We start from the raw sequence: 26,045 nt of genomic DNA on the forward strand, positions 1-26,045 counted from the left end.
TTACCTCTACCTCGTACCTCGAAGGTCCGAAGTTGCTCCAACATTAATGGACCTTCAATGTCTAGAGTAGGGGCAATTTGGAAAAATAAAAACTCAAGCTAGTCGGTATTAATGTAAAACCAAAATTTTCATGGGTAGGGGACATTAGCATAAATCTCTCAAATATACTTACTACTTTAGCACCAGTGCATGCATTTAAATTTCGGGATTGTAAACTATAATATGTTTTACCCATTTGGACTCCTCAATAAGGGGTGATGACCATCTTTATTCTTTAACTTAGTTCTATAATAATTTCACTTAGTTTTGGAAATAATGTATTTTGTAACGTATTTTTGGATCGTCAATTTTCAATATTTTCAAGTTTTCATAGATCTGTTGATCTACACTATTTTTGAAGCATTAAACTTTATAAATAAGAGAAAATAAGAGAAAATATATATTTTAAGGCTATCACAAAGATTTCCAGTACTGAAACCACATTTCTCGACACTATTTGAAGGTAAGCTCTAATTTGATTGTTTAGAGCCTAGGCTCTATACAAACCGCATCCTTATTTTTTACTATTTCTTATTTTTATTATGAAAACATTATCTAAGTTATTTTATACCATTCGCACACAGAATTGGCCTAATCCTACCAAAATCAACTACTCGACCTAAGTTTAAAAACAATGTTTGGTACAAGTTAAGCCACTTTTTCCTAAAATTACCACCTAAAACATAGATGTTATCACTAGCTTTCAAAAGCATCTGGATTATGGGCCATGATTTGACTGCGAATATATCCCAAAGGATGTTTGAATGCCACTTATTCAAACAAGGGGTGCTTCATAAAAAGGGAAGAGAAAAAATAAAGGAGGGGGAACCCAATTCACCAAAAAATGAGTGTATCAAAATCCCTTAGGAAAAACATGCCAACCAAGGGCCTCAACAATTGAGTGATCCATTGGAAAAAGCATGTTAATCAAGGGCCTCTCAATAATTGAGCCACCAACACTATCTTTCCTTTGTGCTTCCTCCAAGGCTTATTCTTTATCAAAACAAAATAAAACCTCATCTGGAAATCATTTTTAGCAATGAAAGGCTTTAAAATCAACTTTCAACACCGATCATGAAATTTGAAATTAGAAAAATAGTAAAGATCTTGCAGAACACTTATTTTTAAAGTAAAATAGCATTATTTTTAGAGCTTAAAATCTTAATTTTTTTAATAACCATAATGCTCCAGCAAGATGATCGATGTAAAGGTTTTCAATGCTTGAATAACAATTTCCGATGAGTTATTAGGTGACTATTTTGATAGGGCTGTAGCCCTATCAAACCATTTTCCTTGTTAAAGATACACCCCTCTCTCTCTTCCAAACCTGTTTGCATTTTTGTTTTTGCGGATACGAAACAAGCATTTATGCTTATTTAAAGGAAACCAAAAGGCTTGAACTTTCTGAATGGAAAGTAAAGTATATTAGAGCATGTCCCATGACATAACGTGCCTTTTCTATTTCTATCTATTCATCAATTTAGCATGGGCTATAACCGTGTATTCTCAGCTTTTGCCCTAAAAAAGATTCATGCACTGCGGATTCATGGAAAACGCGATTTCTTTTGAAAGACATGACAAGAAAAAAAATTAAAAAAATAAAAAATAAAACAAAAGGGACTGCGGCTTTACAAAGATGCGTTGTATCTCCGTGGCTATGATACACTTTGCTTTTTATGCTTTAAGAATGCACCCACTTATGCACAATTGTGTTTACCCTTTTTTTTTTTTACGTAAGCCGGTGGGGAGAAGGCTTCCTACCATTTTTCATTAATACTTAAAAATAAAAAAGTTATAACTCATTTCTTTACAACCCTGAAACAAAGTATCCGTAAACGCAAGGGAAATAGAGTCTGACGGACGAGCACACCAAACAGTGGCTTGTAAATGAGATGTAGCCCTCTTTACAAGAGTATCATCCACCGTGTTGGCCTCACGAAAAGGGTGGGTCACAGACCACTCATGATTAGGATGTTGTTGTCTTCAATTTGCTGCAATTGTGTATAACTTTCGAAGAGGTAAACAACGTTCATGAATAACATAAACAAACAAGGCCAAATCGCTCTCAATTTGAGGAGAGAAACACTTTAAAAGATCGGCTAAAGTCGGAATTTCTTCAAGAAGAGAGAATTCCACATAGTTAAAGTACCATTACAGTCTCTAATAAGACAACCCCCACCTGTTCGACCTGGGTTAGACAAGAAAGCCCTATCAATGTTTAGCTTGAAGTGATCAGGGCTAAGAAATGATCGCACCACCAGGATCGCAAACTGGTCCCTCTGTTGATGACAAGTGAAACTGTAGCTTATCAATGATTGTTTTTTTTTAACACATTAAATGCCCAGCAGCTAGCTCCAAAACATGAGAAATCATCTGTCGAAGTATTATTCTATCCTAAAATTGTGTTTACTTAAATAAGTTTTGAGACAGATGGAAGTATTTCTTGGGACCACAATTTATTGAGGAATTGTGTACAATGACACCAATTACCTTTAGTACATGAGGTCACAATTACTTACAACAATATATGAAATATGATAGCTTGGGTTTGTCACAAAGTTTGAGAAGGTTTCTTCTGTCTTATCTACAAGAGAACCATACCAAAATCCAACACATACATAAAAACAGATTTATAATAAATAAATAAAAATAAAAAAAAAACTTATCAAACTAACCCCAAAAATCGTATTTTTAATAATTAGTTTTAATAAATAAAAATAAAATTCTATCCAAACTCTAAAAATAAAATTAAAATATGTAGCCACCAAATTTTAATATGCATGATGCAAAGGTATGAAAAAGAGATTAGACAACCTTTTCCTCTTTTCTCTCTTACTGCCAGCTTTGATTCCCCAACTTAAGCCCATCTATATTCTAGGTGGTCTGTTGGACCACAAAATTTTTGAACTTTTTTTGCCATTTTCTTGTTCCCACAAGAACTCTCTTCGCCAAATTTTAAAGGTTTCAGGCGGTCACAAAATCGAAAAGTAAAATCAAAATCGAAAAGTAAACTCAAACTATTTGTGATCAGGCGGTCACAAAATCGAAAAGTAAAATCAAACTAACCCAAAAGAATTTCCATATACACTGGAAGAAGTTATTCATCTCCTTCATTGGAGACCTGCATCAGTACCAGAAACAACATTAATATAAGTTATTCATCTCCTTCATTGGAGACCTGCATCAGTACCAGAAACAACATTAATATAAGTTATTCATCTCCTTCATTGGAGACCTACCTTTTCCTCATGTTCTTGGTTAAGATTTGAAGCAAATTAAATAACTGAACTTGGTTTTCAGAGTATTGTAATGTATGTAAGAAAGGGAAAGCATACACGAAGACAATTTCATTTTTGGGTCACAATTAGTTAATCATCAGATATAAAATAGCTGGCTGAGGATGCATCATTTACCCCATTCACAGTTTAAAAAAATATTGATCTTTTTATAAGAAAAGGGCACACCATTCACAGTTTAAAAAGATCTTGATCTTTTTATAAGAAAAGGGCACATCCCTATTGAGCCGATTTCACATCTGATCTGATGGCTTGCAGAAATCCCTAAATATTAAGGAAAACGAAAAATATTATTTTCCAAAGTGTTATTCAAAAACTACCTAACTTCCATTTTTCCCTAAATATTAAGAGAAAAAGAAAAATATTATTCAAAAACTACCCAACTTCCATCGTTTGGGTACCCATTGATCTTTCAAATGGCATGCTACTTAATTTTTCCCTTACAAAAACTAAATTTCGCTTATTATATAAGATGGCAAGTTATAAACTTTGATAAGCGTGACTTGCATAGCAAAAGCTAACTGTTTTGGTGGGTATTCGAACCAAGGACGTAGTATTTCCATGTTTACAATTCTTTGGGTATGTCTTCGACCTCTGTCATAATGTTGTAATTGTTACACAGTCCGATGAAAAGTCAGGACTCAGAACCAACTTATACGCCTCCCCTTCTAGGATGGCATTGGCGAGTACAGCATCGTTCTGCTTGAGTGTCACAACCCCACCCTTGAAATTGGTTTCAAACCCTATTTTGTCGAGCATAGAGACTGAAATCAAATTAACTCCAATGTCAGGGCAGTAGAATACATCAGTTAGGGTTAAAGTTCTCCCATTTGGAAGGGGTAGCTCCACCGTCCCCATCCCTATCACTTCAGAAGAATATGAACAAGTAGCCATGCAGATATTTTCACGTACCGCAGTAAAATTCGCCATGCCGTCTTTACAGTAAGTGACATGACATGCAGCGCCCGAATCTACCCACCATCCTTTCATTTTCGAGGATGGGAAGATGCTTTTCCCATGAAATTTTAGGCAATGAGGTATCAATGTCTTGAAAAAAGGTATCAATGTCTTGAAAAAAGATGCACATTTCATTGTGTATTTCTTCTTTGGAAACCTTCAGCAAAAGAGATTGAAACCTTCACCAAAGAGATTAGAAGCCTTAAGTTAGAATAAATTACAAGTTTAGAGAAGTTAATGGACTCAAAAGATAACTTTGAGAGGAAACTCAAAAACGCATAAGATTTGTCTTGTAATCGCATCGAGTTTATCTTTCCTATGGAAATAAATCAAGCATACTTTATTATCTTTAACTAAGAAGCCAACACCATATTGGGGCTTTGAGTTATGGTGGGAGGCATGCGTTAACCCGCAGGTCCAAAGTGTTCATTTGGACCCTGGATCTTATTCACCTCTAAAATTGCATAAAAAGTTTCCAAGTGTGCCTTACTTTGTTTATTTAAGGATACACCTTATACGAATCGCACCCTAGTATAAATCATCTTGACATGAAAAAATGAACTATCAGGTGCCTTATTTTTATAAATAATATATTAAAAACTTAAAATATGTATGATGATCAAAATATCCCTACAAGTTATGCTGGTATTTTGATTATTTGTTTAATAGTTTTTTATATATATATTTAGTTGCATTTTATGAGAACTAATAAAGTTATCTATCATGTTGAAGTTGACATTAACCGTGATACGAATAGGAATTATAAAGCGATATCTTTGGCCTACTTTACAATAAAAAACTAAAAAATAGTCTAAAACTTTTCTTGCATAAACATTGATAACTAAAAATATAATGTACTTAAAGAAAATAAAAATGAGCAATTAAGAAACTTTCAAATAGAACAAAAACTGAAAATTAATCGTAGATGCTTTTAAACGTGAAATTACGTAATTAATTCCAAAATTTGAAAGATAAGTCATCCAAAATTAAAAACGGGAAAATTTATCCAAAAAATAAAATTTATTAAAATTAAAAATAAATAATTAAAAGCTTGCATAATGTATTAATGCTAATGGAATCTAACTAGCATTTATAGGATTGTAAGATAATGTGTTTTTCATTTTCACGACTTACCCAAAAAATTTAACTCCCTTTTTTTGAATCAAATACATAAATTTTAAACATGCATAAAATTTAAGTTGTCCAAAATGATCGTCGTAGATTGTTTTAGTAAGCAGCATATGCACTCGACATAAATTTATACAAACTTATCTAACTGAAAAAATTATGACTAGAAGATCCTATATATATATATATATATATATATATATATATATATATATATATATATATATATACTACCAGACAACTGTGACCTTGTGATGAACTTTAAATGATGATGAGATGTAGGTAAAATACTCTAGAACTTCACCTATAGGCGTTTTGTAGATACTTCCATATATGGAAAACACTACCAAACGCCTACGGCTTTATCATCATTCAAAGTTTATCACACGGTCATAGATGTCTGATAATGTTTGAATTCTACAAAATGCCAATGGCTTTATCATCGTTCAAAGGTTATCACACGGTCACAGATATCTTATAGTATTTGAATTTTAGTATTTGTTTTACAAATCATAATGATTTGAAATTTTGTAAGTGTGTGTGCCTTAGAAATTTTGTAAGTGTGTGCGCCTTAGTGAGATGCACATGAATAAAATATAAAACAAATAATTTGAATGATAAAAATTACGATAAATACCCCTTTAATGTTTCAGGGGTAATTTCATCATTTTATTTTATGTCAATTATTTTTTTAATATTTTATTTTGGTACAACTTGTATATGTGCACACGCCCCAATTTTTAGATAAATCAGATTAGTATAATAAGTATACAAATTTAAATACTACTTGTGACCATGTGATGAACTTTGGATGATGATGAGGTGGATGTGAAGTACTTTAAAACTTGACCAATCGGCGTTTTGTATATGCTCTCTCTCTCTCTCTCACTCTCTCTTTATATATATATATATATATATTGATTGTCCATGGGCTGACTACTACAGTGTCAGTCAATGGCCCAGATTGAACCTGGGTCAATCTGACGGTCACAACTTTATTTCGTATTTGATTTTTTATTCTTTTTTCTATAAATCTAAATCCCTTGAAAATTTAGACGTACATTCTACTCATTAAGGTGCACCTAATAAAAATATAAAAAAATAATTCACAAAATATAAATCAATCAAAATACCACCGAAAATTTGGAAGTTACCGTGCTGAAACTTTATTTGTAGAGTGCCCTTGTCTTTTAGTTAAATTTTCAACTTTACCCCTTGTGAAGATGACAACAGTACCTTTTGTCTTGTAGTAATATTTACCAAACTGACCCACAAAAGTAATTTATTTAAAAAAATAGAATACAAAATTAAGAAATCCACCCTTCACAACTCTCTTTATCTTGAACTTTTGTAATTTGAAGGGTTGAACCTTTATAATTTGAAGGATTGTGAAGTTTAGATTATCCCATGTGTATATATATATATATATATATATATATATGGAAAAAGCTGGGATTAGTATACTTGCTCATATGAACATATGAGCCCAACGACCCATATTGAATCTAGGCCGATTTGACGGTCACGACCTCATTTCGTATTTTAATTTTAATTTTTTTTAAAAAAATTCAAATCATTTGAAGTTTTAGCCGTGTGTTATTCTCATCAAGGTGTACCTAATAAAAATATAAAAAAAGTATTCGCAAAAAACAAAATGATCAAAATACTCTGAAACTTTTCAGGGGTATTTTGATCAATTTATTTCCTGTAAAATATTTTTTTGATATTTTTTTAAGATTCAACTATTTTTTATGAACACACTCCTAAAATTTTAAGTGATTTGGATTTGTAAAAAAATTAAAATTCAAATTCAAATACTACCGGACATCCATGATCGTCTGATCAACCGAGATTGAATACGTCACAACCCTTCAAATTACAAAGGTTCAAGATAAAGAGAGTTATGAAGGGTAGATTTCTTAATTTTGTATTCTATTTTTTAAAAACAATTACTTTTGTGGGTCAATTTTGTAAATATTATTACTTTTGTCATCTCTATAAGGGGTAAAGTTGAAATTTTAACTAAAGAACAAGGGCACTCTACAAATAAAGTTTCCGGACAGTAACTTTCAAAATTCCAAAATATCAATGTACTTTTGTGAAAATTTCAAATTTTCCGTTGCTTGATGGTAAAGTTAACTATTAAAATAGTTTTTTAAACAAAAAGTAATGATCTTTTTGATAAATACATCTATCACAACCCTTTCTAACTTAAACTTTTGTATTATGAGGGGTTGTTAACTCTAGACAAACTATATATATATATATATTTATTTATTTATTTATTTATTTATCATCAAATGTATTTTAACAGCATCATTTTTATATCTCATCAAAAAGTAACTAATGAGAGAGCCATCAATTCTATAATAACAAAATTAACAAAATACGAACCGAGATTTCTGTGGCCAACCCCAAATAGTTGGAAAAAGACTATATTATAATGATGAATATCAAAAAAATTATTTGTGATATTAATTAAAAATAACTAATGACAATTGATTTCTGATTTTCTCCTATAATTATATACCCATCTATTAATTATATGAATTACCCAAGGGTGAAATTACTGATAAATCGTTAATAATAACATTAAAAAATAATAGCATTACAAAAATCTGACTTTTATTTATGACTCATTAACCTATTTCCTCAAGGGCTTTTAAATAGAAAATTATATTCTCTTTATCAACAAATTTTATATATATTAAAGACAACGTAAGGCGAGCTGTGTAATTTTTAATAACGAATTATCGAAATTCTTCATATGAATTATATGACTTTCCAATAATATTAGGTAATAGATATCCATATTTTATTACCTTTTCCCATAACTTAAATAACTACAATTTCGTACAGGTCTATTGGCTTTTAATATTTAACAATACGTAATATCAGAATTTCAAATAATATTGTACTTAAAAAATAAATTTTAATTTCTTATTTATTTTTGTCCTTATATCAGGTTCTATGTGTTTCTAAAAATATAGCCCCTCATTTAGTGTTGCCTTCTTCTACAATTTATTTTTACTGTTATTTATTTTATAATTCTATTGGTACCAAATACTAATAGATCCATAAGTAGTTTTTTTACTGGAATATCCATTCATTTCCATGCAACTAAAATTATATCTGTCTATTCATAAGATTTAATTATAATTCAAATTATCAATTGATAAATGTAAATATTTTACTAATTAGTGCAATAATATAATTATAGTACTAATATTTTCAAGAATTCTTGTACTTATATTCCAATTAATAATATGAAAGTACATATTGTAATCATTATTACGGATTAATAATCAAATAAAATCAGAGAATTTGAATAAAAAATTGATTTGGAATACACAATCTAATTTCAAACAAACAAAGTTTTCTTTTCAATTTCCTTAAATATATTGTTGGACTACACAATCTAATTTCAAATAAACAAAGTGTTCTTTTCAATTTCCTTAAATATATTGTATAGTCTATTCATAAGATTTAATTATAAGATAAATGTAAATATTATAATTAGTGCAATAACATAATTATACTACTAATATTTTTAAGAAGATGTATTCATATTCTAATTAATAATATGAAAGTACATATTATAATCATTATTACAATTTAATTATCAAATAAAATCTGAGAGTTGGAATACATATTCTAAGTAATAATATGAATGTACATATTATCATCGTTATTACGACTTAATTATCAAATAAAAAATTGAATTGGAATACACAACTAATTTCACATAAGCAAAGTGTTCTTTTCAGTTTCCTTAAATATATTAGGACATGGTAAATTTTCCAATCGTTATTCTCTTAAAGTAAAACAAAAAAATGACTACTCCCATCACATGTTTATAGTACTTTTTGGTTCTTAAATAACCATAATAAAAGAAGGAAAATTTGAGGAAAAAATAACTTTTTGGTTCTTAAACAACCATAATAAAAGAAGGAAATTTTGAGGAAAAAATAAAAAATACAAAGGAGAAATTAATTACCAAGAGATGAAAGCTTTTTGAATCCCTAAGACAAAGCCAAGGTGCTGCTTGATCCTGCGTCTTGTTCATACATCAAGAGGCAAGAGAAGAGAGAAGTTATAAGTATCGAATATGAGAGAGAGAGAGAGAATATAGGACTAAGAAATCGAATGAATGAAGGAGGGGGAATACCTAATTTTCCTACCATTTATAGAGGCTCTGATATTAAGTAAACATAGTGATAGAGATAGATATACATAAATATTATCGATTAGAAATTAGGAGAGATTTTAAAGTCTATGTGATAGAAACACGTAAAGATATATTTATCTATCTTTATCCCTTGCTTCCCCTCTTAGATCCAAGAAAATAGGATTTTATTATACCTACGGACCTTAAAGTAAGATTTTATATTTACTTACAAACCTTAAAATTTTAGGTAAAATATAAATTGCTTCAAGTATATGTGGAAATTACAAATGAGGTAGGTCAGTTTGATTTTTTTATTTTTTTCAAAATTGCCTCTTGATCGGCCAAAATTACCTGTATTAAAATTTGGAATAAATTGTTTAAACTTCTCTCTTTGCTTTTTATATCCAGACTTCTCTTTTTATATCCAGACTTCTCTCCTATAAAATTCGTGAGTTGCTTTTCCGTCCACGTTTGCCCTAATTCTTAAAGGCATTTTGTCCTACATCCTCTTTAGGGATGGGTTCCTTTCTTATTTTTTCAACATTTGTCCACCCCTTAACTGTAGCATAATAATGTAGTATGGTATACCTCTCAAGTAAGGTCAAGAGATAGATACCCAAAGTCGGGGTCTAGACACCCAAAGCGTGCGCTTACATCTGTTAAATCAGTTATATCATCACAAAGAGAAAGATAACTCCATCAACATACCTCTATAGTAAGGCTTAGATTTTTATGTGATCTTATTTTCTCAATGTTCAAGGTTTTAGTGCACAGCAAGAATGGATTTCCATAAGCAAGCAAGGCAAGAGTTAGATTTAAATCAGTAAAAGCAACTTGAGAGATCCCCAACCCATAGCTACAAAATACCAATCGGTATGTCATTTTTAATTTCTTAATTTTCTTTCATTCTCTCTTAATTTCCCTAATATTTTGCAAACTTTCTTTGGGTAATGAATTCCATATTTAGTAATGGAACCATAGATTCGTTACGGAACCCGAGATTCTAATCATTGCGTAATCAATTATTGTAGTAAAAAAAAAATAGTATTTATAATATTTATATTTTTTATCTCAAAGGTAGGAATATTATCTAAAACAATTTGTTAGTAATTTTATTATAATAAAATAATTATAAATCATATATAATAATATCGTATTATTATATATAATATTTAATATAATAAATATTATATATATTAACAATATAAATATAAATATTATATATATAACATTATATAATATATTATAAAATGTATTTTATATATTTTATTAAGGTATATTTGTATTATATATAACATATAATATAATATTTATTATAATATAATATAAGATAATATATAACATAATAAATATATCATATATATTATTAGTAATTATTATATTTATATTTTTTATCGCAAAGGTTTGAATATTATCTAAAAAATTGTGCTAGTAATTTTCTTATAATTTAATAAATATAAAGCATATATACTAATATACATATATATATATATATATATATATATATATATATATTATATTATACATATATATTATTGTATATAACATATAATATAATATTTATTATGATATAATATAAGATATATCTATAATATAATAAATAGACATCATATATAATAATAAAACATTATTATACATAATATATTTAATATAATAAATATATTATTTATAATAATATTAAATATTATATATGATATAATAAATATAATATAATGTTAATGTTATATAATATTATATTATATAATGTTATATTATATAATATTACTTTGTTGGAATATTACTTTTTATACTTTTAGATGGAAACTGGTTTCAAAAGCGGAACTTTTGAAAAATTAGAAAGATTTCTTTCTGAAAGAAATTTTTTAGAAAAACATATAACGCTATTCTCTCTAAAGCCCTCGCTCCCAAACAATCATTTATTTGCTCTCTCAAGGTATATGCCCGTAGTAATACTAATAATAATAAATTAAAATTTTTTATATTTTCTCATTGTTTTTCATAATATATTTAATAAAACGATTGATAAAACCACTAACCAATTACTTAATTTGTAATAGTTCATACATGCACCCATAAAACTACCAAAAGTCAATAGAATTGGCCTTATGTGTATATGCTTTTCTTTTTCTTTTGTTTTCTTTTGTATTATTATCATGTTGTATACTTCTATGAAATCAAATAGCATATGTACATTTTTTTTAACCTGTAATATCTCTCTCTCAAATTATAGGGAATCTCTCTCTCTCCCTGCTATAGGTACATGGTATATCAATATTTCGTATAATATTTCTCTCTCAGCTATAGGTACATGGTATATCAATATTTAGTATAATATTTAGTTAGATATATTGGTGTTGAGTGGTATTGTCTTTATGTGCATGAGGTGAGAGACAAGAGATGGAGAGACAGAAAGAGCACATAGACATAGAGAGATACTACATGTAAACCTATCTTTCTCTAGCTTTGCTTTGCTTTCTATTATGGGATTGCGGGATACATAAATTTTTATATTCAATTAGTTCCCTATTATAAAATCATCTTTAATGTTCTATATCTAATTATTGTGTTAAAATTTGAAAGTCTTTGATTTTAGTTACTGATTACATATAGTTATTGTCGCTCTCTCACACACATAAGATAGAGAAGAGCAATTTTATGCGGTCTAATATTCTTGCATATTTTGTGCAGAAACAAGTGATAAGCAACTCAAGAGCAGTTAGGATTTTGTATGGCTGATAGAGACCTCTTTTACTCAAAGGATCACTATTGGATCTGAGGTCACATCTCCAAACTTATTATTTTTGTTCTTCTTCTTTTGATATTTCATTGTATCATGAGTGATGTAGAGAGTGGAGAGAGAGAGGGGAAGAGATGACGGTAACAGTCTCATAAACTTATTATTTTTGTTCTTCTTCTTTTGATATTTCATTGTATCATGAGTGATGTAGAGAGTGGAGAGAGAGAGGGGAAGAGATGATGGTAACAGTTTCATAAGTAATGTGAGAGAAAGGGGTGAGAGATATGGTGGTAATGGTCCTAAGTCTATCTCTCTCTCATATATGAACTTTCTCGTTTTAGAAAAAAAAATTACTTGGAGAGTTCATAATAGTTTATATTATGGAAAAATTACATACATATTCATTATAGTTTCCGTTATTACTGCTCTATAGAAAAAAAATTACTTGGAGAGTTCACAATAGTTTATATTATGGAAAAATTATATACATATTCATTATAGTTTCCGTTATTACGGCTCTACCGAATAGTTTATGTTATTACCACTGTGTCTGTTTTTTTTCATGTCAAAACAAAAATTTTAAAAAAAGATGACTTTACCCTTTTTCAACAATCGAAAATACAGCAATTTAAAAAAAAAATGTTTTATAAGCATATTTTCTCTTCTCTAAAGTCATAGTTATCCGATAAAATCAAAGGGTAACAACTAATTTGAGCTCCAAAATTTAGGAGAAATCTTAGGAAGTATGAGATTAGAAGATTAGGATAAATCTTGTGGCTTATTCTCTCTGTACCTCTTTGAGGTTATGGTTATCTGATAAAATCAGGGGAACATCTAGTTTGAGCCCTTAAATTTAGGAAAAATCTCAAGGATTATGAACTTGAGTTAAAAAAAAACATTTTTACCCATGTAATGGAGAGAGAGACGTAGAGAGAGGATACGCAAAACAATTCGGTACTTGAAGAAAAGATATTCAAAAATCGAAATTGAACCAATTTCAGAAAAATGGTAAAGTCATCTTTTTTAAAAATTTATGTTTTGACATGAAAAAAATAGAGACGATGGTAATAATGGAAACTATTCAGTAAAGCCGTAATAACATAAACTATAACAAGTATGCCTGTAATTTTCCCTTAGATTATTGTTACGACATAAATACATGTTATGGCCAATTTGGATGCATAATTCATATAAAAAATTTATTGCTACGAGATAAATGTATGTTATGGCCAGTTTGGCTATATAATTCAAATAAAAAACTCACATAGTTTTTTATATTGAATTTTAAAATCTTGGTATTTAATTTTATTGAGTCCACTTACTGTTTGGTTGAATAGGAATAGAGAAAAAATTGTCGGTGCTATACCTAGCTTTCACCTAATTTTTTTTTTTTTTTTTTCTCTCTATTTCTTTCTTACTCTCAATCAATTATATATCTTCTACTTTTTATTGTATTTTCTCAAGAGGTATGTTAGGATTCATGAATTACATATTGATATGATTATTTACATGAATTATCACTTTGTTGTTCTATGTGCAACGCACGTAATCCAATTAGTATATATATATATATATATATATATATATATATATATATATATATATATATATATATATATATATATAATTTTTGATATGGAGATCATTAAGAAAATCTATAATTTTTGATATGGAGATCATTTATGAAAAAATAATAATATGAACCCTGTTTGTTTGTTTTTTTTTTTTGACAATATACGAACCCTTGAAACAAAGATATTGCTATATTCCGATATTCTCGAGATGTTGGCATTTTTTTAAGTGATTGGAATTTCTTCAAAGAAACAGTGTAGCAGAAATTGTTTTAAAATCCTACATAAATAGAATAAGTAATTTCTTTCTTTTTTTATACAAAAGAAGTAAAAAAATGTTAATATCAATTAATTGTTAATAACAATCGTAAAAGATATACAATTTAAAAATGCAAATAAAAATACCTAGAAAACCTAAATGGAGATAGATGTTATTTATCCCAGGTCTCTCTACCAAATATCACCATCTAGAATAGATATCTCGTAAAATACCTCCGCCTATATTATAAAACAATTTTAATTTACATCTCATATACTAAATCTTAGAAAGCTCCTAAAATATCTCAACTCATATGAAACTCATATCCACGTACCTCTCCCTCTCCTTCTATTCATCTCTACGCGACACTATCCACCTCTGCTATATTACATTTATATATAAAAGCTTGATCTTCCAAAAAAAAAAAAAAAAAATTACTGTTTTCCAAAATCTCTACATAAAACTAACTATTTCCTGAAAGGTTTAATAAATGTGCATGACAATGAAAGTTGTTTACTTATCCAATTTGAAGAGTACCCAATTTAAAATAATAAAGAATAGGGCAATGATGTCATGCAACTGCTGCATATTAATATGATGCAATAACTTTAAAAAATCATTTTATGGTCATTTGTTTGATCCAAATTTTGAAATATACACTCTTTCCATTCTTATGAAAATTCACAAAAAAAAAAAAAAAAAATTGAAAACATAACCTAGAAAGTATTTTTTAGCCCAATTAACATAGACCGTTCATTTTGCTGAAATGCTTAGATCTAGACCTTAAAAAGATTTTTTCGTTTCAATTTTTTTTGGATGGCTTTATTATCATTAGATGAACAATGTTAAAAAAGAAAAAAAAAATGATTTTGAATTTATAAAGGCTAAGATCTTGAAATTCACAAAATGAATAGTCTAAATTCGTTTTTGGAAGACTCATTTTGACTATATCTAAAGTTCAAATTGAACTTTTTTTTTTTTTAAGAGAATTGATTATTGAGATGAAGATAGTGTGTGTGTAAAATTTGAGATCATATAAATACCACAAACATGGTTTTCTAAATGTGTCGCACTATACTATAATACAACCATTGCATTGGATCATTGCTCTAAAGAAAGGCGAGTCCATGATGTCATACAACTGTTGTATAGTAATATGATGCAATAACCTTAAAAAACCATTGGTAATAAAAAGGTACATTGGTAATGATAGGAGGCCCTAAGGTCTCCTCTTTAGAAGTCACATGCCCTACATCCTCTCTAAGGCCAGGTCTCTTTTTATTCTTACAACACATATCCACCTATTAACTCTAGCGTAATAATGTAGTATTGATAAGACCTAAATTTCATGTCAAAATAAGTTACTAAAAATTTAATTAAAAAACAAGGTTAGGCATGAGAAGCCCAGCAATCCTTCAGATCAATACCATGTATCTGCACACCTGAAATTTCCTTATATTGGAAAAAATTCTTTAAAATCAAAATTCAGGCATACAACCAACACTCAATCGCAACCAAACTAAATATCTTGTTTCTAAATTTCACAAAATTCTGGAACATGACATTGAATAATGGGATATAATTGCTATAGTTCCTTCTCCCTGTTAACATTTTTTTTTCCCTTCACAAAAGTTTCACATAATTCTCATCGGATTTCTCCAAAGTGATATCAATGGAAAAAAATAATGACAACATGGAAGCGCCCGGGCCAGTCGGATCATGTTTCTTCATAGATCGGATCTTCGTCCCGTGGAGCCAAATGGCCAAGAGGAGCTGCAAATCCTTGACCAAGCCCATCACTCATGGCAGATCGAACACCCTGTGTAACCAAAAATCTCTTAAAATGAGAAACCAGTGGTGTAGGGTGGATAAGTACTCCGTAAAAGAACGCACCATCCATTCCTGATGATAGATGGGTGAAAGCAACCATCACGAGGTGAATACCAAGGGGAGACCATTAATCTCCTTCATACGATAATGTGAACAAACGGTCGGTACCCCCTTCGTGTACCATATGCCATGGTGTATGGTATACTTTCAAATGAAGATTTTTCAAAAGATTACCGAAGTTTCTAAAGAAAACCTATAGCAATAGCAATTCTAAGAAGGGCTTGTATAATATGACACCATTTACTATTGTTACAAGAAGATCACAATCACTCCCAATCATTAGATGTCAAATTGGAGGGCTTGGGTTGTGTCACAAAGTTGAAAAAAAAAAATTAAACATCGAGTCCAGTCAAGGACACTTGCAACAACCCAATTTGAAATCCTAGACAAGAGTAATTGTGGCCTCCTTGTACTAAAAACAAATAGTCTCTTTATATATTTTTCCTAGAATTATGATTTTCAAGTTAAAAGACTTGGACAACGGCCATGTTCCCTTAGAAGAGGTCTGTCGGAGAATTATAGCCAATCTTCTCCTTCTACTATGATGGATGGTGGACAAGCTTAGTGGAAATATAAAAAAATTAAAGACACTTAAGAAAATCATTTGTGCACTAGCCTTTTCTAATTCAGTGCAGAGAAGAGGATTCTCTCGGAGATACTGCAAGGCTTTGTCCCTGCCTTGACCCAATCTGCTCCAAAAACCAAAGTGATCAAGAGCAATTGTATAAAGAAAACGAAACTATGAAAATTATGCCACTTCCGACGAATATATAAAAGGTAGCACTGGTTGCAGAATAATTTATAATGATTCAAATTGTAAGGGGAATATGTGTGTGTGTGCATGCGTGTGCATCAATTTCTGAGGAGTGAAACCACAATTGTGCAGGCCCAGTGAAAAGAACTCGATTGCCTTAGTGAGAAACTTTTTAACTACCGCAGCCAATATGTAACTATAGAATGACCATATATAGAGCACGAGTCAATAAATCATTAAAGGTGTTCCATGCCATTAATATGCACAGTTTGAGTGCATACCTCAAATCTGAATAGCTATACCACGAACCTTTCCTCGAAACAATATCCATCATTTCAGCACAATCCAATATACAACCCTAAAAGCATGCAGTATCAGTCATAATAAAGAAATTTAAATTATGCAGAAATTAACCATTAAAAAAGTCATTGAAATGCATATCAGCATCACTGACCAAATTACCAACTCCCTCCCCAAATATAATATCAAACTCGGCCTGCTTGTAAGGTCTTGAGACCTGAGACACAATCAACAAAATATACTAAGATTGATATTCTTGTAGACTGTTTAAAAAATAAAAAATAAAGCCTAAGCTTGATCTACAATAGACATGAAAGACATCCCTAAACAAAAAAATTAAACGATACATTTATTTCTATGACAGAAGCTCCTGAAATCTTTGCCTGAAAGGTTCCAAATTTCATTTTCGTGTAGTTTTTACTAACATGAAACTAAGGCCCTTCAAGGAAAGGGGTATAGAGGTGACATCTTAGTTATTCATTTCTGATATCCATAGCAATTTTATGAGACTTGCCCGAGTCCACTCGGACATTGGCGAGTAACTCCCCTTGCCCTATTGGCAAAGCGAGTTTGGATGTCCAAGGAGCCCAACTCCAGAAACCTGGGAAAAAAAAATCTTAAACATATATAAAAAGCTAGAAAATACAATATTTGTTAGTAATATGTTTGTAGATCCAGTATCAATCCACAGAAGTTTTTATTTGGATTGGATCTATCGTTTCTTTGATAGTTTCTTGCAACAAACCCTAAGTTGGTGAACCACTTCTGCCATCTTCTCACTTTCTCACCATGTAGGCATCCAAAATTCTTGAAATCAGATTTGTTGTTATGCTCATTGGATCCTCCACAGATTACATGTTTGTTCGATTATAGAAAAAAAAATTGATAGATCTGGCTTAAAAATCTCAGGTCTGTTGAAGAATACAATGTTCTTCAAACCAAACCGATCAGCCATTTGCTTGATTTCTCATCATTTTGTCAACTAAATTCATGAAACTATGTTCATTTTTTGAAGCTTATTGTGTCCTCCGCAGAAGCCCTAGGTTTGTTTCTTTGATTTGAGCAAAAAGCTTGAGAGAACTGGCTCCAAAATCTCCGGTCTGTTGAAGAACAGTGCTCTTCAGCCCGATCCGCCATTTGCTGGATTTCTCATCATTTCCTCAACAAAATTTCATCAAATTAGGTTCATTTTGAAGCTTATTGTGTCCTCTACAGAAACCCTGGGTTATTGATTCGAATTAAGCCAAACAATTGATAGATCTGGCTCCAAATATCAGATCTATTGAAGAACACATTATCTACTTCCAAGACAATTTTTTGATCAATTTTCTTTTGTTTCATTAGTTTCACTTCAAAATATAAATTTTTTGAAAGAATTATATTGGTCTGGATTTATAGGGTTTTTTTTTTCCATTTTTAGGGATTTTTCCACATTTTTTCAGGCTCACCTGAGCCCTTTCCTTACTCAGGCATGATTTGGGCAAGTCCCTTGGACTCTGCCCAAGTCCCTCGCCTAGGCCAAGGGCTGAGTACCTTGGCCGAGACGTGTTCCTTAACACTTATCTGTTCCGTAACACAGATCCATAGTATAATTTCGAAGTACTGGCAATTAGCAATGATAATTTGACCATGCAATATTTTAGAAATGGGAAGCCTCAGAGACCATTAAAAGGAAAGATATAGACAACCAATATCCGGAACAATATGAGTAGTGAATATATAAAATATTTTAGATGCATTTAATAGTGTAAACATACTGCCATTACCATATTATGGAATTTCCCAAACTCCAAATAATTTTGCAAATTGGTCTTGTCAAAATCAAATGCCACGGTAAGAAGGAAAAGTTCATTGATCATCACAATGCATTCACTTCTCCTACTCGTAGGCCAGTAAGGATAAGCAACCAACATATGCAAAAGGTACACAAAGCAGGCAACTCTATTTGCTCAATACTTATGGTGAGGAGCCACATTTTTCAGGATAAACAAGAAGAGCCACATTAATACATATGAAGACAATAGTTAAACTCCCATTGCATTTACCATAGTTAAACCCCCATTGCACGATGATCTAATGTACCTTGCTCTTCTGCACTCTTACTCGAACCTTTACTCCAATATCTTCATCCCCTTTAGGCTGCACAGAAAGAGTGAGCACAATCAAATGCACCACCCTATGTCAATGAGGAGAATTTGAACCTCTTGTTCTTTTTAGGGAAACTATACTATAAACCAGTGGACTATGACAAATAATAGTCCATGCTATTGTCATCACCACCCTGTGGAATGTAGACGGTGATGGAGGGAGGACATACAACCTTGGATTATTGTATAGTTTCCTTTTTCACTGTGTGAAATTTATAGAAAATGCAATTCTTAAATAAAGTTTTCTTTTGGAGTTTGGGCTTACAGACTTTATCTTCCCAATAGGACGTATTTCAAGGCGAACAGAGGCAAAAAACTTCAACGCAATCCCTCCACTGGTAACTTCAGGGTTCCCATAGAATACACCAATCTTACAACAATCCATAGAAAATGAAACAAATTAATAGGTAGCAGAGAAGGAAAATTTCTTGTAAATCCAAATAATAAAAGACCAGAGAACCACCTTATATCTGATTTGGTTCAAGAAAATAAGAGTACAGCCAGCTTTCGAGGCATTGCCGGACATTTTACGCAATGCTTGGCTCATAAGCCGTGCTTGTAAGCCCATTTGCTGCATGCCAATTTCACCCTACAAGCACATTGCACCAAGCAGAAAAGTTCTCCGTATCATGTATCTTAACCAAATTCTTTAAAATGATAAACTAATGGCCTAGAGAAAGCCATAGTCCATTAGGGACCATCCAACAAAATGGGATAGTGATGGATAGGGAGTAAGACCCACAATTGGGGTTATGCCCTATTCTGGTTGTTCCCACCAGTGCTTCATGCCAAAGTTATGGTGGATCCCACTCTTTCCATCAGCGTCCATCATTATCGAAAGGTAAGGAACAATGGACCATGGTTCTCAGTAGTACATTGGATCATGGTGTACTTTTCCAGTAAGAACTAAGAAACTTACTTCAATTTCAGCCCTTGGAGTAAGAGCTGAGACTGAATCAACACAAATGAGATCTACTGCTCCAGATCTGCACATACGGTCCGCAGCTGAGATGAAGACATGTCAGTCAAACATCAAAAATATATGAACATAAATGCTGTATCAATTTTTATCCATGCGTTTACAAACCTAGAAACAATTTGACGAACTGAAAATCACAAGAAATAACTAAGACAGAATTCTGTTACATCTCCAAATTTAAAATAAGAAATATCAGCAATTTTAAGAATTAATGGGAAGAAGAAAAGAAAAATTTCAAGAGGTTTCTTTATGAATATGAGATCTGTTCATCACAAAGAGTGTTACATAGACACCTACGTGAGTGTCTGTGTGGGACCAGTGTTGAAGGTGTCTCATACCTCAGCCCAAAAAGTCAATATGACAAGATGTGTACCTGCACTTACTATTTTAGAATTAATTAATATGTTTTCAAATATATGCAATAAAACATTCCTTTTCATTACATGAAAAGAACTTGGCAAAGTGGGAGACAAAACGGCATCTTTACAAGACATCTTGAGCCCAAACTAAGGCCTTGAGCTAAATATGATTTTCTTATCACACCCGACATCGGGATGTGCCGACACATGTACCCCAGCCAAAGGCTAGAGTGTCAGGGTTAAACACTAATAACGGACATTATCAAATGGCCAGCAAACAATTTAAATGGAAGATATTGTACCCACAAAGGCAAGGAACACCTGATACTCTTTTTTCCCTTTTGTCTTTTTTTCCTTTGTTTTTTCTTGACGGTTAAAAGGAAAAGCTGATGTACAAGCATTGCATGGTTATTCCATTGTGCTTGGTGCAATAATTTCAAATTTCCACCTTCCAGGGCATGAAAATATAAAAACCAATGATAAGTTCATAGATTAAAGAAAAATCATTTTCCATCTAAGTCAACATGCACACAAACAACATGAACACAAAATTCGAGCCTAAAAAGTATACACAAACATGAATACGCAGAGTCCAACCATACGTTCAACATTGCAAATACGACATTCCAACACAGGTAAAAATAAATCCCTCTCTCGATCATTCCACTTTGGAAATCACCCTAAACACACTATTAAACTAACAATGCAAATAAAGGAGTATTTCTATAGTTCACACTTTATTAAAAGGCTAGTAATTTTTGGTATATTTCAACAATAATCATATAGCAGTAAAAAAATTTGGAAAGTATTAACTTCCTGAAGACCCATATTGACAAAAATATCAAGAAAAACAGAGGCTATTATAGAAACAAAAAGTTCAGATAATTCATAAGTCACAATGATTTTTTTTTTTTTTAAGAATCTGTTAACTTCACAAGTCACAATGATATTCTTAACATACATCAGGAAGGGATTATTACTTTCCAGTGCCATCTCTCCATTATCAGGTTGGCAAACAATTAAGTTTTCTACGTCTACTCCCAAAGACCTTGAATAAGCCGGATCAAAAGCATGCTCAGCATCAACAAGCATGGCATTTCCTCCAAGTTTCTGCATTTTCACAGCAAGTTTTCAGTAAGTTCTTCATTTTAACAAGTAATCATCACTGGAACAATTTTTCGTCAAGTCATTAGGCAAACATACTTGCCTACTGGCAGTTCCGTAATACTGTTAATGAAAAATACCAATAATATAAGCCATTGTTCTTTTAGATAGAAACAAAACTACCACGATAACATAAAAAAAGGAATTATCAGGACAGTACCCAGGACACCTGCATAGATCTTGAAGGTGTTCCAGAGAGTTTAATTATCAGGACAGGAATTGGACTAATCGATTTTCAAAACATGCTAATTTAAAATACCATTATCAAGCAAAACCAAAAATGTGTCAAGAAGTAAATACCTGCACTTCTGCCATCGCATGGAGTGCTAATGTAGTCTTCCCACTACTCTCTGGACCATATATCTGATTACAATCATAGGTAAGAGATGAACATTCAATATCCATGCCACCTGAAAATCTAAGTATCTAGAAGTACACAAAATTTTACTCTCAATGCTAAGAGAGAAAGATATTGGTTCTTAGAAAATGGTCTTTGTAAGATTATAACCTGAACAAACATAACTTTCATCTAGTGGATATGAGATAGGACCTAGTAAAGTTGTTCCCTTAAACACATTAACAATAGCAACTTGTTGATTGCAAACAGAGAAAAATAAAAGAAGTATCGATGTTCTGAATTCAGTGAATAAATGCAATAAAGAGTCATAGAAATTGCCTCAACAATTCGTCCTTTAGGAAGACCACCACCCAGTGCCAAGTCCAAGGTTAAACAGCCACTAGAGAATGTCTCACTGTAGCACACATACATTACTTCAGCAACTAAATAATCATAAGGACATAATTAAAACATAATGAAAGTAGAGACAAATCCATCAAATGAGAAGAGTTCATACACTAGAGCTCCTCCAGCACTGCCTAATCTCGTAACACTTCCTTTGCCAAATGAGTTGTTTATGTCATTCATCGCTGCTTCTAATGCCTTTTGCTGCAATAGAAACCCAAAAAAATTTGAACAACAAATTAACAAAACAAGTATGAAGATAATCCAAGTCAACCTTGATCCAAGTGCATGATATCAGACAAGAAAATAAGAACACTATGATTTCTTTGTTATAAGTAAAACCATTTTGGGTATAGTACAACAAAAATAGCTTTACTTATAACAAATAAATCATAGTATAGCAACAATAGCTTTACTCGTACATATCACTCGACTTGGTGAGAGATATGTATGAGGGAGCACTAACTAGTATGCAAAAAACTAGTGGAGAGACGAGTGAGTCTTCAGTGATAATAGGTCGACATCAGGGGTCGGCATTGAACTCATTCCTCTTTATCTTAGTTATAGACGACTTAACTAAGCACCTACAAGATGAGGTACCATGGTATATATTACTCGCGTACGACATAGTTTTATCGATGAGACCCAAAGCAGTGTCAACCCAAAGTTAGAACTTTGGATGGATGCTTTAAAATCTAAAGGCTTTAAAATTAATCGGACTGAGACAGAGTATATAGAATGCAAGTTTAGTAATAAATAGCAGTAAAGATGAGGAAATAGTTAAGAATGATGGCCAAAAAATACCAAAAAGAGCGCACTTTCGATACCTTGGATCGATAATCCAGGAAAATGGACAGATTGAAGAAAATGTCACACATAGAATTAAAGCTGGGTGGGCAAAGAGGAGAAGTGGAACCGAAGTTTTATGCGATCGCCGCATACCAATGAAGCTGAAAGGGAAGCTATGTAGGACAGTTGTGAGACCAGTGTTGCTTTATGGGCTGGAATGTTGGGCGGTCAAAAAAACAACATACCCACAGGCCGAATGTAGCTGAGATGAGGATGCAGAGATGGATGAGTAGCAAGATAAGAGGGGATAGAATTTAAAATAAATTCATTCGAGTGAACTTAAGTGCTGCTCCAATAGGCGATAAGATGAGAGAAAGTAGACTTAGGTGGGCTAGGCATGTGCAATGTAGACCCAATACAGCACCTGTCAGGAGGTGCTAGTTGGTTCAAGTTTAAAGCCCAAAAAAGCAAGGGGTAGACCCAAAAGGACATGGCTGAGAATCATGAGAAAATATATGTTAACTTATAGCCTAACTGAGGTATGGCCCTTGATAGAGCAAAATGGCATACCAGAATTTGTGTAGCCGGCCCCAAATAATTGAGAAAAGGCTATTATGATGATGATGAAGAAGTAAAACTATTTTTGTTGAATTTGTTTATAAAAAAAAATATACCACTTGTTGAAAGAAGATAAAGGACCAGGTGCATGGAAGAAAATGAAAAAAGCAAAAATAAAGGCCACTTACGGTCACAAAACTCCAAAAAAACAACGGAACTCATCATTATTATTGAGATCTAACAAGGTCTAAAATGATAACAGTGCTTATTAGGTTCATTTCTTATCTTCTGAAAAGGTAGAGATTAAAACCCATTAGAATGTAGGAATTCTGCATAAAATTGAGGGTATAATTGTGATGCCTCATAGTGGATAATGGGTATAGCTGCATTTCCTCCTCATCTCAGCTTCACACCCAATGTAAGCCCAAGTATTGATCAATGTCAATCAACAAACATCTCCTCACTTACTCACATATGAAAATACATATACGATATACCTGGGCCTTCCTCACATAAAAAATCACAAGAAGCCCAAATGCGGTTATGAATCCTAATGTACTAACTCAAGGACACTCTTTTGTGAATGGAAAACCTTGAACAGCTCCAAGAACAAAACATAAATTGCCCAATAATGACCGCCTCACTAGCCACAAGCTCCACCTAATGGTTATTCACTACCCCAAATCAGTAACACAACCACTAAACCACTTATTTGCAATGACCCATGTCCCTAGATATCATATTCCACCCCCAAAGTATCAACTCTACCATAAGAGAACCCAAGGCCACCTTAATATTCTCTAATAAGACACCTATAGAGCTTACCTCTACACCAAGTCCCAATTACGAAATTCATAAGCAACTTCAATATAGTTCCAAAGCAAACTAATGGCCCAAGAGAGAGAGTTTCATAATTCACCCAAATTTGTTTGTAATTTCATGTGTGAATTTTGTTGATGTCAGATAAGTTTAGCATACCATATGCTGCATAGTGTTTGTAATTTTCATATGTGTGAATTTTGTTGACGTCAAATAAGTTTAGCATAGCATATGCTGCATAGTGTTTTTCACATTTACTTAGGAGACTATCTGTCATCTTTCACCATTTCTATGCATGTGTCACAATAGTTGGGCAAAGAGGCAAACTAATGATAAACTGCACGGTTATTGTTCATCAAAATCAGATGTTTTCTCTTTTTTGGGAGATCTTAATGACTATTTCAATCAATGAACCCGTTGAAATGACCCAATACATATGAAATTTGGTTGAAAGACACCCAAATACTGCCCAATTCTCTTTTTTTTTAAAAAAAAAAAGCAACACTCTTTTCTCTCTCTTTCGAAAAAGAGTATGATTTGCTCATTTCGCACAATTTTATCAACTACAAACTAAGCAAGGTAAGTACTAAAAAAAAAACCTAAATATTAAGCTAGCGATAAACAATGATGAAAATGACTCACCCGATCGACGGAACGAGAATCTGCATCACTGAACAGAGCTCCATTACCCTTTGCCTCCGCATCACAACGAAAACGAACCCTTAAAATCCTTTCAAAACGGAGGTTAGAGCAGACCAGTGGGAATTTATTTACAGGAAATGCATAGAACTTGCTAGGGCAAATGCAGTCCATTTCTGAAGCAAAGAGTTCAGAGAGATAGCCTTGTAATCAATGGGATACTGGGTACAGAGGACAAGATTCATAAACGAGTTTAGTTCGAAAAACCGAGAAACGGAACTTTAAATGTTCACGTGTGTATAGAGATAAGAGAGCACGGAGAAGTAGCAGGTTCTTGGCGTTAGGGATGGGAATGGACCCGGACCCGACCCGCTCCCGAGATTGGTCCAAGTAGTGGACCTATCCGATCCGTCCAGGTCCAAAATTTGGAGCCGAACATTATGCAGCTCCTCGTTTGGGACCATGTAGAACCCAAATAATATTATTATTAAAACAATAATTAATATATAATATTTAAATAACGACAACTATATATTTTTACTTCTAATATTTAAGTATAGGTTATGTTATATATATATATATTTAATTTAATATTTAAATTTATATATTTTGATTTTTGGATCAGGTTTGATCGGCTCGGTTGCCTTGTTTCCACTGTTGTTTAGATGGGTTCGAAAGAAGAGAGAGAGGCTACACATAGAGGAGAGAGAAAAGGAGTATATATTGTTCATCAAACCTTATACTATAGAA

The 26,045-nt window shown here is 31.8% G+C and overlaps 1 protein-coding gene across 8 annotated transcripts; it reads right to left on the reverse strand.

Annotated features, from left to right (window-relative positions):
- Nucleotides 1-15,590: 15,590 nt before the first annotated feature.
- On the reverse strand, nt 15,591-25,748 carry RECA1 (recA DNA recombination family protein). 8 transcript variants are annotated; one of them, XR_016048762.1, is made up of 13 exons: nt 25,299-25,747; nt 22,603-22,694; nt 22,425-22,500; nt 22,049-22,111; nt 21,565-21,694; nt 20,166-20,251; nt 19,710-19,835; nt 19,516-19,616; nt 19,182-19,238; nt 17,254-17,316; nt 17,081-17,157; nt 16,662-16,734; nt 15,591-15,974 (listed from the first exon to the last, which is right to left on the reverse strand). XR_016048762.1 is itself a non-coding variant. In XM_006836330.4 (13 exons), exons 1-13 carry the CDS (start codon nt 25,467-25,469, stop codon nt 15,873-15,875), a joined length of 1,221 nt encoding a protein of 406 aa, XP_006836393.1. In that variant the 5' UTR covers nt 25,470-25,748; the 3' UTR covers nt 15,591-15,872. The 8 variants fall into 8 exon arrangements, 4 of the variants coding, with proteins under 4 accessions (XP_006836393.1, XP_088713353.1, XP_088713352.1 ...); XR_016048761.1 differs by having other exon boundaries at nt 19,145-19,238; XR_016048760.1 differs by having other exon boundaries at nt 19,145-19,238; nt 19,512-19,616.
- Nucleotides 25,749-26,045: the final 297 nt, after the last annotated feature.

Source organism: Amborella trichopoda, chromosome 2, assembly GCF_054954075.1.
Source record: "Amborella trichopoda isolate Santa Cruz 75 chromosome 2, AtrichopodaSantaCruz75HAP2 v2.0, whole genome shotgun sequence".
Classification (NCBI taxonomy): domain Eukaryota; kingdom Viridiplantae; phylum Streptophyta; class Magnoliopsida; order Amborellales; family Amborellaceae; genus Amborella; species Amborella trichopoda.

What these genes read in the sequence shown, in the direction of transcription:
- RECA1 (XM_006836330.4), bottom strand. Translation starts at nt 25,469, where the DNA reads ATGGACTGCATTTGCCCTAGCAAGTTCTATGCATTTCCTGTAAATAAA. An exon ending in TGGAGAGATGGCACTGGAAA is followed by an intron (nt 20,252 to 21,564) that starts GTAATAATCCCT and finishes TCTTCATCTCAG; the next exon opens with CTGCGGACCGTATGTGCAGA. An exon ending in CTATTGGGAAGATAAAGTCT is followed by an intron (nt 19,239 to 19,511) that starts GTAAGCCCAAAC and finishes CTTTCTGTGCAG; the next exon opens with CCTAAAGGGGATGAAGATAT.